At 51.6% G+C, this 16,259-nt stretch overlaps 2 protein-coding genes across 2 annotated transcripts; both read left to right on the top strand.

Annotated features, from left to right (window-relative positions):
* Positions 1–123: 123 nt before the first annotated feature.
* LOC311214696 (protocadherin gamma-A10-like) lies at positions 124–2,670 on the top strand (the record flags this gene model as incomplete). The annotated part of the gene is made up of 1 exon (XM_084295422.1): positions 124–2,670. One exon carries the CDS (start codon positions 124–126, stop codon positions 2,668–2,670), a length of 2,547 nt encoding a protein of 848 aa, XP_084151548.1.
* A 7,020-nt stretch (positions 2,671–9,690) lies between these two features.
* LOC311214694 (protocadherin gamma-A5-like) lies at positions 9,691–12,278 on the top strand (the record flags this gene model as incomplete). The annotated part of the gene is made up of 2 exons (XM_084295420.1): positions 9,691–12,123; positions 12,231–12,278. The coding sequence occupies 2 exons, from the start codon at positions 9,691–9,693 to the stop codon at positions 12,276–12,278; spliced, it is 2,481 nt and encodes an 826-aa protein (XP_084151546.1).
* Between the last annotated feature and the right edge of the window lie 3,981 nt (positions 12,279–16,259).

Below are 16,259 nucleotides of genomic sequence, written 5' to 3'. Positions count from 1 at the left end.
GCCCGGGACGGGAACCGAAGCGGGAGCCGAAGCGAGGGCCAGATCCGGAGCCGCAGGCGAAGAGTCGGGGCGGCGGCGGGGAGCTGTTGGCGGGCGTCCGGTGGCGGCGAGGCCGTGGCGGAGATGTGCGCTGCGACAGAAGGGCGCTGGGGCCGGAGGCAGCGAGCGCTGCTGTGCTGCGTGTTGGTGGCGGCGTGGGAGACGGCGTGCGGGCAGCTGCGCTACTCGGTGCCCGAGGAGCTGCCCAAGGGCTCTTTCGTGGGCGACGTGGCCAAGGACCTGGCGCTGCAGCTGGCGGTCCTCCGCGACCGCGGCGCACGTATCCTGGACCGAGGTAGGACGCGGTATTTCGCTCTGCATGCGAACAGCGGCCACCTGGTGACGGCGGAAAGGCTAGATAGAGAGCAGTTGTGCCGGCTGATGGAGCAATGCGTGTTGCGCTGTGCGGTAATCGTGGACGGTGAGATGAAGTTTTACGAGATCGAAGTGGAAATCACGGACATTAACGACAACGCACCCAGCTTTGGGGAAGGAGAAAATGAACTGAGAATGAGCGAGATGACAGCTCCGGGGTCGCGCTTTCCCCTGCCTAAGGCTCACGACCCGGATGTGGGAGTGAATTCCCTGCAGAGCTACGAGCTGAGCGGCGACGAGCACTTCTCGCTGTCCGTGCAGGCGGGAGCCGACGGCGAGAAGCGTCCCGAGCTGGTGCTGGCCAAGGCGCTGGACCGGGAGGAGGCGGCGTTTCACGAGCTGGTGCTGAGGGCGAGCGACGGCGGCGAGCCGGCACGGACGGGCACGGCGCGCATCCGCGTGTCTGTGCTGGACGCCAACGACAACGCGCCCGTGTTCAGCCAGGCGGTGTACGCTGTGCGCGTGCCCGAGGACGTGCCCGTGGGCTCCACGCTCCTCACCCTCACGGCCACCGACGCCGACGACGGACTCAACAGCGAGGTTAAGTATTCGATGATAAAAGTGACAGCCGAGAAAAAGGGTATTTTTTACTTGAATCCCGAGACGGGATCGATCAGGCTGTTGAGGAGCCTGGACTTCGAGGAAGGAGACTCCTATGAACTGGAGGTACAGGCACACGATGGCGGTGGCCTTTTCGACACGGCTACGGTCTCAGTCTCGGTGACCGACGTGAACGACAACGCGCCCGAGCTGACTGTGTCGTCGGCGCTGAGCGAGATCTCGGAGGACGCGCCTTCGGGGACGGTGGTGGCCCTGCTGCACGTGCAGGACCGCGACTCGGGCGCCAACGGCGAGGTGCGGTGCTCGCTGGTCGGCGACGTGCCGTTCCGTCTGCGGAGCTCGGTGGGCAGCTACTACAGCGTGGTGACGGCGCGGGAGCTGGACCGGGAGGAGGTGTCGGAGTACAACGTGACGGTGTGGGCGTCGGACGGCGGGTCGCCGTCGCTGCGCAGCAGCGCGGTGCTGGCGCTGCGCGTGCTGGACGTGAACGACAACGCGCCGGTGTTCGCGGAGGCGCGCTACAGCGCCCGTCTGCCCGAGAACAACGCCGAGGGCGCGCTGGTGCTGACGGTGCGGGCGTGGGACGCGGACTGGGGGCAGAACGCGCGCGTGCGCTACCGGCTGGCGGAGGGGCGCGTGCGGGGCGCGCCGCTGTCGTCCTACGTGTCGGTGCAGGCGGAGACGGGCGCGCTGTACGCGCTGCGCTCGTTCGACTACGAGGAGGTGCGCGAGGTGGGGCTGTGGGTGCGGGCGGAGGACGGCGGCGCGCCGGCGCTGAGCAGCAACGTGTCGGTGCGGCTGCTGATCGTGGACGAGAACGACAACGCGCCGCAGGTGCTGTACCCGCCGATGGCGGCGGCGTCGGGCGCGGGCTGGACGGGCGTGGAGCTGGCGCCGCGCTCGGCGGAGCCCGGCGCGCTGGTGGCCAAGGTGGTGGCGGTGGACGCGGACGCGGGGCAGAACGCGTGGCTGTCCTACGAGCTGGCCAAGGCGACGGAGCCGGGGCTGTTCCGCGTGGGGCTGCACAGCGGCGAGGTGCGCACGGCGCGCTCGCCGCTGGCCCGCGACGCGCCCAGGCACAGCCTGGTGGTGGTGGTGAAGGACCAGGGCCGGCCGGCGCTGTCGGCCACGGCCACGCTGACGGTGGTGCTGGCCGAGAGCGTGGCCGAGCTGCTGTCGGAGCTGGGCAGCGCGGCGGCGCCGGCCGAGCCCGGCGGCAGCCTGACGCGCTGGCTGGTGCTGGCCGTGGCGGCCGTGTCGTGCCTCTTCGTCGCCTTCCTGCTGCTGCTGCTGGCGCTGCGCCTGCGGCGCTGGCGCCGCTCGCAGCTGCTGCCGCCGGCCAGCGGCGCCTTGCGTGGCGTGCCGGCCTCGCACTTCGTGGGCATCGACGGCGTCCGCGCCTTCCTGCACTCCTACTCGCACGAGGTGTCGCTCACCGCCGACTCGCGCAAGAGCCAGCGGCGCTGGGCGGCCGACAGCTGCTGCAACACCCTCCCGGCGCGGCCGGCGCCCGACAAGGCCGCGCCGCTGCTCGGGGAAGACGCTGCCGGCGCCCGCGGCGCACCGCCCGACGCCCTCCCGGTGAGTCAGTCGCTCCGGACACCCCGACGCCCTCCCTCTCGGCGCTTGCTTCCCTTCCTGCTCATTGTCTTTCCCTCTCCGTTCTCGTTCCCGGGTATGGACGTTAGCTGCTGATGAAGGCCCAGCTTCGTTCGGCAGTGGCTTGTGCGTGGTTGCCCTTGTCTCAGGGGAGGCAAGTGCGGGCTTTGCTGCCAGCGTTATACTTTTTGCGGGGGGCAGGATACGAGAGGTGGCTTTTGCATGCATCTCCACTCTGGCTAGGCTTATCTTAGTTTTACACTTGCCATCTGGTTGTTTATTCTGTCTCCTGATGTTTATCACGAAGGATTTCCTTTTTTCCTTCATTTCTTCTTTCTTTTCTGAATCCTTCTTGCTCTCATTCCTGAGCGGGTAGATTGGTTTCTCAGCAATGCTCAGCTTTGTTGTGCAACGGGTTGTGGATGGCTGCCTCTTGCTCGAGGGAGTGAAGCACAGTCTCTGCTGCCAGCCTTATCCTTGGTGTGGGAGGCAGAGATGAGTGGGGCCTTTTACTTGCAATTCTGCTCCAGAGGAACTTTTTTCTCACTTGCCATATGGTTGCTCATTTCTTACACAGATATGTATCGTGCAGGTTTTCCTTTTTCTGCATCCTGAGTAAATGTTCACTTTAGGTTATCAATAGTTTAAAATATATCACACCAATAATCTGTGTGCCTGGTCAGTTGTGTGTGGTTCCCTGCAAACAGAATCTTAATGGCTCCATGTTTCACTTCATTGCTCATGCTGTATACTCTACGCAACTTTAGTGTTGCTGCATGAAGATTAATAGAAATGTATTTATATGCATCCATGGTGCTTTTTTTTTGTTCATGTGGTGTGATAAGGGCCTGTTCAACTAGTCCTTTTAGGAAGTCTGTTTGGTCATTATAGGGATGAAGAATTAGAAAAAGACTTGTGTTTGAGAGGTGCTGTGTGTGAAAGGCTGTTGGAGGTAAAAGGAGGTGCTGTGTGTGAAAGGCTGTTGGAGGAAAAAGGAGTGTGTGAGCATTGGCTTCTCAAGAAAGGAGCAGGCTTTACTAGCGGGCACGTACTATGGCAACAGTTTTGTTGTGGCTTCCTCACTTAAATTTGTGTTGTGTAATATTTGAGTAGGTTATAAAATGTGGTTTGAAGAGTAAGAGTGAAATCCATTTCAGGTCCTGCAGTTTTTGTATTTTTGTCTTGTTTGTTGTCAATGTCAAAAGTAGTCCTCAGTGTGGCTGAGAACCCTCAAAAGACTTGGAGATGTTATTAATTGTTGGACTGAGCGAGCTCTTTTCATATATACATGTAATTTGAAAGATTACTGCTATGTGATGAAAGGCTTTGATATCCTTATGTTTCCTTAAAACGTCACTTACAAATAAGCCCTTATCAGTGACTAACATACAATTAGGAGTTGGTTATTGACAGTGGCATAACTGTATGCTGTGAATGTAGTGGACTGAGGATGAGAGGATGGTTATGATGTTAGGTAATAGACGTGTCAGCACTTAATTTGATTGGGCACTCCTTTGATTTCATTTTTAATGCCAATTTCTGTAGCATCTGTTACATTTGATGTCATAATTTTGACAATTCCTGCAGCATTTATGCATGACTTTATACTGGTTTTGCTGTTCTGAAAGGCAATGCTAATCTTCTGATGCTAAAATGTTCTGCACAGAAACCGTGCATGTAGAGCTATGGTATCTAAGTATAATGGCTTTTATTACCTGTGAAAAGCCTCCTTAGTCCACCCATATCTGCATTGTCCTGCAGCATTTTTCCTAAGTTGTAATTACATTTTCAGATCTTTGTTTTCAGGAAGGTTGTGCTTCATATTTCCCATTTATGAGAGGGTTTTTTTATTTGCAAATGCCAAGTTAGTATTGCAGCAAATCCTAATCTCCCTTGAGAAGGTCCTATCAGCCAACTGGAGATAAATTTTTGAGTATAAGGGAAATGAAACAGAAGCTAAAACTGAATATATCCACTAGATCACAAGACTTGTCATGAGAAAAGGTCCCATAGTACAGCCTTTACATTTACAGTTTCATTTTCATTGGAGATAAGGTGGTCACATCATGGAAAAACTGATAAGAGCTGATGAACTTTTCTTAATATGTCCCCTACAGTATAGTCTAGAAGAAAACTTCAGAGCCCTGCATGCAGTTTAAGACCTGAGTAATTTCTTGGTGCTCTATGGAGGAATTTTCTTGCACACAGGGAAGACCATGCTGCCCTCCTAGTGAGTTTCTCTACCAAGCTGTCTCTTTAAATTCTTCCTTTTGTTTTGCTTCTTGTCTTTTTTTTTTTTTTTTTTTTCCCTGATCTTTTGACGGGTTGTGTAGGTTTAGTTATCAGTAGCAACATAGCTATCTTGAGGAATGTGTTATGTGTTCATTGGTCTTGCTCATGTAAGCCACTAGCTGGGTATTTCATCAGAGTTGGAGCTTGTGTAGAAGGCCAGAGATATGAGGGTGTTCTCATGCATGTTTGTTTCCCGGGATTGGATGTAAATATGATTTTAGTAGGAGAGGCATGTCTGTGTGGAGCAGTGCATGTTCTTAAAGAAGAGGGACATTCCCTTACAGATATACTAACAATGACCCAGTCTCTGTTGGAGAGCAGCTCCTCTCTGTCTTTTTCCTTGTCTCTTGAGTAGTCTTTAAAAAGTTGCAAAGAAATGTAGCTCCCTTCTTGGTATACCTTGATGGTGCAATTGTGCCGGTTTGTGGTATTAGGAAATGGTCTGTAGAACTTGTCCTTTGGTGAAATTTGCTTGCAAATTCTGAGGGTGAAAGAAAAACATTGAAGTTGTGGAAGGTTTGAGGTGTCAGGTTGGGGGAAGTTTGTGTGAGGGTCTTTAGAAGGACAGATGCTCCTTTGTCTGTTATTTCATTCTACACACATCTGTGGTTTACATACTTTGAAGTCTGTGTGCTGATCAGGTTTTGCCTGAGGAACATTACTGAGCTTTTATTTTTTTTCACAGTGATTATATTACATCCTGATAATGTGATGAAAAAAAAATGTCTTTTGGTGTGTCCATGGTGTAGTCTTTGTGAATATTGTGAAGAAATGTGCTGGGTGATTCATCCTTTAATGATGTACATGTATGTCCTTTTTGGCTTTCGTGAAGGGGGAAGGCAATCATAACAGTTGGGAGTAGTTTCAAAATGTGTGAAGGTGTCTTGTTGGAAAGAGGAGTCCTTGAACACTGACCTCTCATGAATGGAGCTGGAAATGGCCTTGCTGGCAGACACATGGTACGCCCAACATTGCTACTTTACCCTAGCAATGCAAAGTCCACCATTAACCCATGTCACTAAGCTCTACACCTACATGCTTTTTGAAGATCTCCAAGGATGGTGGCTCAGCTACTTCCCTGGGCAGCCTGTTCCAATACTTCACAACCCTTTGAGGAAATACATTTTTCCTAATATCCAAACTAAGCCTCCCCTGGTTCAACTTGAGCCTATTTTTGTTCATCTTAACACTTGGTGCTTGGGAAAAGAGAATGATCCCCACTTTTCTGTAGCCCCCTTTAAGGTAATTGTAGATAATGATACGGTCTGCCCTAAGTCCCCTTTTTTCCAGACTCAACAACCCCAGGTCCCTCGGATGCTCCTTGTAAGTCTACTTATCTAAGCTGTTCAAGAGCTCTGTTTACCCTTCTTTGGACATCCTCTAGCACCTCAGTGTCTTTCTTGTAGCGAGGGGCTCAAACATGAAGACAGTATTAGAGGTGTGGCCTCACCAGAGATGAGTACAGAGGGACAATCACTTCCCTAGCCCTGCTGGCTGGAATATTTCTGGTACAAGTCAGGATACTGTTGGCTTTCTTGGACACGTGAGCATGCTGCTGGTTCATATTCAGTCATCTATCAACCAGTCCTCAGTGGTTTCCTTCAGCCTGGCAGCTTTCCAGCCACTCTTCCCACAGCCAGTAGCACCGCATGGGGTTGTTTGAACCCAAGCACAGGACCTGTCACTTCGCGTTGTTGAACCACATACTGCTGGCCTCAGACCATCAGCCCAACCTATCCAGATCCCTCTGCAAAGCCTTCCTATCCTCAAGGAGATCAACCCTTATGTCTAACCTAATTTGGTGTCATCTGAAAACGTAGTGAGGATGCACTCAATCCCCTCATCCAAATCTTGATAAAGATACTGAAGAGAACTGGCCCTGATTCTAAGCCCTGGGAACACCAGCCTTCAACTGCTTGCACCTCACCTGTTAGACAGGACTGCTGATAAATGGTGGAAAGTGGCTTGGCAAGAACTTCCATCAACTCCCTCAGTACCCTCAAGTGGATCCCTCCTGGTCCCATATACCTGTATATGTCTAAATAGTTTTTCAGGTTTGTGACCATTTCCTCATGAATTATGACTGCTTCATTCTGCTCCCCATGCCTGTCTACCAGGTGGTCAGAGGATGGGGTACCCAGAGAAATGTAGGTCTTGCTTCTAAAGACTGAGGCCAAAAAGGCATTAAGGAGATGATCTCTTGTCACTGTGTTTCCCCTCACATCCAATAAAGGGTGGATATTCTCTTCAGTCCTCTTTTTCTTGTTTATGTATTTACAAAATCATGTTTACTGACTTTAAGAGCATTACACAAATTGAGCTCCTGTTGGGCTTTGGCCCCTCTAATTTTCTCCCTGCATAGCCTCACACTATCTTTGTAGTCCTCCTGAGTGTTGCAGTTGCATCCCTTGAATTTCATTTTAGATAAATTTAGGGCAGATCAAAAAAGGATGTCTGTAGAGTGATAGCAAAGTCCTTCGCTTGTGTAGTTTTCACATCTTTGCCCCATTTTCTGCTGCTGCCTCAACTGGGGGTCAATGTGTCAGAGAATCCTAAAAAGACAGGAAGATCGGTTAGAATTGTGGGACTCGTGGAGCAATTTTTTTGCAGACCTTGAATGTTTTTCCTCCTGTGGAGAGAACTACTGTGATATATTTTCCTTTCGTTAAAAATAGTGTCAATAAAAATGTCAGTGAATTATATTCCCCTGTCTTGTCTGACATAAGATAAGAAGTAGGATGTTGTCCATGTTGCAGATGAAGTCTGTGACTGCAGAGTACAAAGGCTGAGAGGCATGCTTAGAGCCTGGAAAATAGCTGGGTCAATGTGGCTTTGAATGGTGAATACTTCGGTTTCAAATCTTGTGCCAAGGCCTGTGCCATTTCTGCTCTGAACACGGTGTCCCTGTCCTTAGAGGCAATGGTGTTTTCCTGAGAATAAAGTCTTTGGCAAAAAAAGTGCCTGTAGGGTGAGTGTCAGAACTGAAAGGGTGCAACTGGAGTCATCACTACTTATGAAAGTGAAGACAAAGAAGAGCAGAAGGGTGATGTCCTCTGGAAGTGCTGAACTAGAGCTGTAACTCATCCCAAGTACTGTTGTTGTCTTACACCTGCATTTGTGCCTGTGGGCTTGTCTCCCATGAGGGCGTATCCCAACTGAAAAGAAAGGAAAGCAAGTCCAGAATCTAGAATCAAAAAAATAAAAACCAAACCAACCAACCAACCAACCAACAACAACAAACAGAGAGCCATGCTACTGCTTTGCAGGAAAGAAACTATGGGGAAGACAGGCATGATTTCCTACCCATTGCTGCTTTTAAGTGATAGCAGTAGATCCTGAAGCACTGCATACCTACATTACCTCTGATCCTCCAGTGGGATGCTGGTTACACAAAGGAACATGGTACGAACTGGTGTGGAGTGCTTCAGGCCAATGCCAGCTACCTGTGGGATGTTCTCATCTCCTGGAGGACTGAAAACAGAGGGTCTGCCAGCCTGTATTATGTCCTGTGTTCTATAGTGCTGGCTGTACAATAAGATCTATTAGCCATGAATTTCAATGCTTACGATGTAAAATGAGACCCACTGATTCTGCATGACAGAATCAAGAAAATACGATTGATGTTTAGTGCTGGAGACATTTCCTGGTCTAACTTTGGCATATTCGCAAATGAATGTACTGGGAAGTGTTTAACAGCTGACGCCAAGAACTGCCCTCATCTTACATCTCTGCATACACTGGTGTGGCCAGGTCTTTGCTACCTTCATAGTGAATGCATGGGGTTTTCTTTTTGTGTATGAGAAGACATTATTCTGTAAATTGATTTAAGTGAACAAAAGCAATACCAGGTGTTCAAGTGTTATGGTCTCCAAGATTGCATTATAGTGGGGTAAACTGATCAGTGGCAAGTGCGCAGAGTGGTTTGCTCAGTAACAGTGATGTGGAGTGGGTGCACAGCCTTTTCAGAGAGCTGAGGGAAGCTGCTGGTTCCTTGATGCGGCACCCTGACAGGGGGAACTGTTTCATATCAGTTGCTGACATTGAAACAACAGCACAAATTACAACTGAACGTAGATTTTACATGATCATACATACTGTGAAAGCCGAATAAACTTTCAATACAGACAGAAGGCAAGAATGAAGGTTGGAATTCATGAAAGACGTGGTGCTTCTGCAATACTAGGTTGAGTCTAACGACTATTTTAGAGATCGAAATAATATGAATTCTACTTGCCATGCGGTAGAACGAAGACTACAGAGGATTCCTCCGCCTTCACTCGGATCATGACCGCTGTGAAAACCACAATGCATTCGATCCTCTCCTCGAAGGAGAAGGCAAAAACACCGGGGTTGGGCAACGTCGCAGGGAATATGCCGTGGCGCCGTGTTCGCGTGGACGGAAGGTTTCCGCGGACGAGGCAGGGCGGCGGCGCTCGCTGTGAGCCGTGCGTGCAGTGCCGGGCGGAGGCTGCGGGCGCCGCTGTTCACCACGGAGGAGAGGAGAGGAAGGAGCGGAGCTCAGCAGCCAGCCCCGCCCGCTGCAGCTCGGCTCGCTCGCTCGCTGTGTCGGCGGACTGGCGGACTGCGAGCTTCCAAGCGGAACCGGAGCGGGGCTCCAGCGAGGCAGATGGGTCGGAGAGACCGGGAGGCGGCGGGACCGGTCACCGGAGAAGGAGCCGGAGCGACAGTGTAAGCCGAAGCGAGTGTCCTGGAGGTGGAGGCTGGAACCGGAGCGAGAGACTGAGCCAGAGTCGAAGGTGAAGAGTCGGGGCGGCGGCGGTGAGTTATCTGCGGGCGTCCGGTGGCGGCGGGTCCGTGGCGGAGATGTGCACACCGAGAGAAGGGCGCTGGGGCCGGAGGCAGCGAGCGCTGCTGTGCTGCGTGTTGGTGGCGGCGTGGGAGGCGGCGTGGGGACAGCTGCGCTACTCGGTGCCCGAGGAGCTGCCCAAGGGCTCTTTCGTGGGCGACGTGGCCAAGGACCTGGCGCTACAGTTGACGGCGATCCGCGACAGTGGCGCCCGAGTGGTGTCGGCAGATAGGACGCAGTATTTCGCTCTGCATGCGAACAGCGGCCACCTGGTGACGGCGGAGAGGCTAGATAGAGAGCAGCTGTGCCGGCTGGTGGAGCGATGCGTGCTGCGCTGTGAGGTGATCGTGGAAGGCGAGATGAAAGTTTACGAGATCGAAGTGGAAATCACGGACATTAACGACAACGCCCCCAGCTTCCGAGAGGCTGAAAAGGAACTGAGAATGAGCGAGTTGACACCTGCCGGGTCGCGCTTCCCCCTGGTCGAGGCTCGCGACCCGGACGTGGGAGTGAATTCCCTGCAGAGCTACGAGCTGAGCGGCGACGAGCACTTCTCGCTGTCCGTGCAGGCGGGAGCCGACGGCGAGAAGCGTCCCGAGCTGGTGCTGGCCAAGGCGCTGGACCGGGAGGAGGCGGCGTTTCACGAGCTGGTGCTGAGGGCGAGCGACGGCGGCGAGCCGGCACGGACGGGCACGGCGCGCATCCGCGTGTCTGTGCTGGACGCCAACGACAACGCGCCCGTGTTCAGCCAGGCGGTGTACGCTGCGCGCGTGCCCGAGGACGTGCCCGTGGGCTCCACCCTGCTCACCCTCACGGCCACCGACGCCGACGAGGGAATCAACGCGAATGTGAAATACTCCCTTAAGAAAGCGACAGACCTAGCATCGGAAATTTTCTACCTGGATCCCGAGACGGGATCTATCAGGCTGTTGAGGAGCCTGGACTTCGAGGAAGGCGACTCCTACGAAATGGAGGTGCAGGCACACGATGGCGGTGGCCTTTTCGACACGGCGAAGGTGGTGATCTCGGTGATGGACGTGAACGACAACGCGCCCGAGATTTCGGTGCGGTCGGCGCTGAGCGAGATCTCGGAGGACGCGCCTTCGGGGACGGTGGTGGCCCTGCTGCACGTGCAGGACCGCGACTCGGGCGCCAACGGCGAGGTGCGGTGCTCGCTGGTCGGCGACGTGCCGTTCCGTCTGCGGAGCTCGGTGGGCAGCTACTACAGCGTGGTGACGGCGCGGGAGCTGGACCGGGAGGAGGTGTCGGAGTACAACGTGACGGTGTGGGCGTCGGACGGCGGGTCGCCGTCGCTGCGCAGCAGCGCGGTGCTGGCGCTGCGCGTGCTGGACGTGAACGACAACGCGCCGGTGTTCGCGGAGGCGCGCTACAGCGCCCGTCTGCCCGAGAACAACGCCGAGGGCGCGCTGGTGCTGACGGTGCGGGCGTGGGACGCGGACTGGGGGCAGAACGCGCGCGTGCGCTACCGGCTGGCGGAGGGGCGCGTGCGGGGCGCGCCGCTGTCGTCCTACGTGTCGGTGCAGGCGGAGACGGGCGCGCTGTACGCGCTGCGCTCGTTCGACTACGAGGAGGTGCGCGAGGTGGGGCTGTGGGTGCGGGCGGAGGACGGCGGCGCGCCGGCGCTGAGCAGCAACGTGTCGGTGCGGCTGCTGATCGTGGACGAGAACGACAACGCGCCGCAGGTGCTGTACCCGCCGATGGCGGCGGCGTCGGGCGCGGGCTGGACGGGCGTGGAGCTGGCGCCGCGCTCGGCGGAGCCCGGCGCGCTGGTGGCCAAGGTGGTGGCGGTGGACGCGGACGCGGGGCAGAACGCGTGGCTGTCCTACGAGCTGGCCAAGGCGACGGAGCCGGGGCTGTTCCGCGTGGGGCTGCACAGCGGCGAGGTGCGCACGGCGCGCTCGCCGCTGGCCCGCGACGCGCCCAGGCACAGCCTGGTGGTGGTGGTGAAGGACCAGGGCCGGCCGGCGCTGTCGGCCACGGCCACGCTGACGGTGGTGCTGGCCGAGAGCGTGGCCGAGCTGCTGTCGGAGCTGGGCAGCGCGGCGGCGCCGGCCGAGCCCGGCGGCAGCCTGACGCGCTGGCTGGTGCTGGCCGTGGCGGCCGTGTCGTGCCTCTTCGTCGCCTTCCTGCTGCTGCTGCTGGCGCTGCGCCTGCGGCGCTGGCGCCGCTCGCAGCTGCTGCCGCCGGCCAGCGGCGCCTTGCGCGGCGTGCCGGCCTCGCACTTCGTGGGCATCGACGGCGTCCGCGCCTTCCTGCACTCCTACTCGCACGAGGTGTCGCTCACCGCCGACTCGCGCAAGAGCCAGCGGCGCTGGGCGGCCGACAGCTGCTGCAACACCCTCCCGGCGCGGCCGGCGCCCGACAAGGCCGCGCCGCTGCTCGGGGAAGACGCTGCCGGCGCCCGCGGCGCACCGCCCGACGCCCTCCCGGTGAGTCAGTCGCTCCGGACACCCCGACGCCCTCCGTCTCGGCGCTTGCCTCCCTTCTTTCTCCTTGCCTTTCCCTCGGCGTTCTGCTTCCCCTCACGATGTTCCAGAATGATAAGTCCTTATTAGCTCTTGAGATAGAGTTCGAAGGTGATTAGTGAGCGTGGTGCAACTGAATGCTGTAAATGTAGAGGAGTGAAGTTGGGACGTTGGTTCTGAATTTGAAGAGAATTTGTGATAAGTGGTGATATTGTTTGGGCAGTGGTACGATTTTATTGTGAATGCCAACTTCTGTAGCATATATTAAGTTTGATTTCATAATTTTGACAATGCCTGCAGCAGAATTGACCATTTGATCCTGGTTTTGCTTTCCTGAAGGGCAACGCTAATCCTCTGATGCCAAAATGTTCTGTACAAAAGCTGTGTATGCAGAGGTTTGATTCCTTAGTATAATACCCTCTAATACCTGTGAGAATCCTCATTAGTCTACCGCTATCTGCATTGGGGTGTAGCGTTTCTTCCTAGTTGTAATTCCATTTTTAAGCATTTGTTTCAATGAAGGTTGTGCTTCATATTTCCCTTTTTTGAGAGGATTTTTACATTTGAAAATGCAAAGTTTGTATTGCAGCAAATCCTTCTCTCCCTTGAGAAGGTCTTATAAGCCATCTGGAGACAAGAGGTAGTGTATAAGGGAATTGCTCACTAGATTTATCATGAGAAAAGGCCCCATAGTAAGTCATTTACATTTATACTTTTGTTTTCATTTGAGATAAGCAGGGCACAGCATGGAAAAAACTGATGAGAGTCGATGAGCTTGTCTTGCTATGATGTCCCTACTGTAAAGTCCAGAGGAAGACTTGAGACCTGAGCCATTTCTTGGTGCTCTCGGGAGGTGTTTCCCTGCATGCAGAGAAGACCATGCCATCTTTCCTGTAAATTTCTCTACCACGCTTTCTCTTTGAATGCTTTTTTTGCTTGTCTGATTTTATCTTTTCCTAGTCTTTTGTTTACCTGGGTAGACTGATTATGAGTAACAGCATAGCTGTGTTGAGGAATGTGATATGCTTTTATGGGCCTTGCTCTAGTGACAAAATAGGTGGAATTTTCCTTTCCATGTTAGAATATCTGGAAGGCAAGATGCATCTTTCCATTAACCCATTGAGCACTTGCTATTCTTGGTAACAGCAAATTATGGTAGTGAATTCTAATAATGCATGAGAATGCCTGCACTGTGTTTTAGTGGATTGGAATGGTCTTGAAACAATATTCAAGGACCTCATGTTTCACTTAGCTGCTTTTCCTTTCTACTCCTTGCAACTGTTCTCTTGCTGGGTGAAGATGGGTTGAGCAGAGAAATGTCTATGTATTCTTCTGTGCTGCTGTTTTAGTGTGTGTGGTGGAATAATGGCCTGGGTAACGTGTCTTTTTAGGCTTTATTTTGTGCTACATAATATTTGGCCAGGTTTAAAAATGTTGTGTGAAGTTTGAGATTGGATTCTTGTCCTGTTTTCATGTTCCTTTTCTGTCTTTTTCACGTTTTTGCTTTCTTTGTTGTCAATGACAAAATGCCAGAGAACCCTGAAAAGATTGGAGTATCTATTTGAGTTATAGGAGTGTGAGAGCTGTTTCCATTCCCAGTGTGACTGTTTAGTGCTGTCAGGACAGTCTTTAATATCCTTATGTTTCCTTAAAATGTCACTGGATGAAATGCTCTTGCCAGTGGCCTTAATATAGCTAGAAGTTGGATGTTGTGAGTGGTACAAAAGAATGCTGTGAATGCAGAGCAAAGATGGTGGGTGGAATTTTGGTTTGTTTGTTTCTGTTTGGTTTTATTATGTTGCTCTTGTTTTTTGCTTGTTGTTTTTTTTTTTGTTTGTTTGTTTGTTTTGTTTGTTTTGTTTTTTGAATGTGGAAAAGAAGTAGCTCAGCAGTGATATCGTTCAGTCAAAGGTTTGACTTCCTAATATGTGCCAATTCCTGCAGCATTTATACACCATTTTATCCTGGTTTTCTTGCCCTGAAAGGTAACTTTAAATATCTGGTAATAAAATGCTTTGTAGAAAAACTGTGCATGTGGTGTTATGATGCCTGCATATTATGGCTTATAATACCTGTGAGAATGCTCATTACTTCACTCCTATTTATTATAACTCTGTGCCAAAGAGTTTCTACATAGCTATAATTGCATTTTCAGGTCCATATTCCCAGGGAGGTTGTGCTTCATATTTTCCTTTTCTGGCTAGGGCTTTTACATTTGCAAATGCGACATTTGAATTGCAGCAAATATTTATGTCCTTTTAGAAGGTCCTATCAGCCACCAGACAACAAAATTTTGTGTATAATGGCAAGAAACAGAAGCTGAATGGTTTTAGTGGAAGAGGCATGTCTCTGTGGAACAACAATTACACTTAAAGCAGAGGGACATTTCGTTACTGCTGTATTTACGAGGACCCAGTCTTTGTTGCGGAAAGAATCCTCTCTGTTCCTTATCCCTTTTTAGGAGGCTTTAGATACTTGCAGATAAATGTAGCTCCCTTCATGGTATACTTTGAAGGTGTGCTTATACATTGTGTGTGAGATTGGGAAAACTTTTGTTGAACTTTTCCTTTGATGAGATTTGCTTGCAAATTCTGATGGTGAAAAAAAGCATTGAAGTTATGAAGGTTTGAGGTGACGTGCTGGGGGAATTTTGTGTGAGAAGTTGTAGAAGGGCTGGTGGTCCTTTCTCTGCTTGTTTTAGTTATTCCATTGCCCACAAAGTTGTGGTTTACACTCTTTGAAGTCTGTCTGGTCAATAGGTTTTGCCTGAGAAATATTATTAAGTTTTCTGGGATATTTGGGAGAGCTTTCTTGAGAATTCATCCCCTACTGTCTACCTTATGTATTTTACTACTGATGCAGGATGACCGCCCGAAAGAAGGACACAAAGCACAACAGACACCAGTATGGTCAGATCATGCTCCATTTTATTACCCAAACAGCCTGACTTTTATAGTGAATTTAACAGGGTTGGATAGTGTCTCACACAAGATTATTGGTCAAAAGTACGCAGACAAACAACTACAAGGAAACAACCCCACCTGCAAGAAAACATCCCCCTTGTGATTAGCAGTCATGTAGAACTTGTCCTTGAAGCCAGCTGCTGGCAACAATATTTCTCTTAATTCCTCATTTGGGCGATGTGGGAACACGGTCATGAGAACTTCTCAGAGGCGTTCCTGACAGCTTGGTTTGCTCAGTTGCAGCAAGCCATGGGATCATTGCTGTTTCAAAAATCCCTCAACACACTACTATGAATACTGAAAAATATCTAAAAAAAAAAATATCAGTGTGTATAAACTAGCTGCATAACATTTATTTTCTTCACAATGTTAGGTCATGTTAATGTAGTGGAAAGAAATGTCTTTGGAGCTGTCCATGGTATAGTCTCTGTGCACGTTGTGAAGAAGTGGGCTGGGCAATTGGTCTTTTAATGAAGTCCTTCTGCCTGTTATGAATAGGGAAGGCAAACATAACAGCTGGGAGTAGTTTGAGAATTCTTTGTGTGTGACATTATCTCGGTGGAAAGAGGATCCTTTGAACCCTTACCTCTCAAGAATGGAGCTGGAAGTGGTTTTGATAACAGACACGTGCAATGACAACAGCTGTGTTCCTAGTATCCTGGAATCGTTTAGGTTGGAAAAGACCTCTTAGATCATCTAGCCCAACATTTACCCTAGCACTGCCAAGTTTACCTTTAAACCACATCACTAAGCTCTCCATCTACACACTTCTGAAGACCTCTAATATTGGTGACTCAACTACATTGATGGGCAGCCTTGCTGAATACTTCACAATCTTTACAGTGAAACAGAATTCCCTAATATCCAATGTAAACCTCCACTGCAGCAATCTGAGGCCATTTCCTAATGTTTTATCCCACGGTTCTTGGCAACAGGCTGATTCCCACTTTGCTATAGCCCCCCTTTAAGGTAATTGTAGAACACGATAAGATCTGCCCTGAGCCTCCTTTGCTGTAGACTACAGAACCTCAGCTTCATCAGCCACTCCTAATGAAACCTGTTCTCTAGACCCTTCAACAGCTCCGTTGCCCTGCTTTGACCTGCTTCAGCACCTCAGTAACCTTCCTGTAGTGAGGA

The sequence above is a fragment of the Netta rufina genome, assembly GCF_964035555.1.
Source record: "Netta rufina genome assembly, chromosome: 14".
NCBI classification, from domain to species: Eukaryota; Metazoa; Chordata; class Aves; order Anseriformes; family Anatidae; genus Netta; species Netta rufina.
Note: the sequence above shows the minus strand (reverse complement) of the source record. Positions and strands in the feature narration are given on the sequence as shown.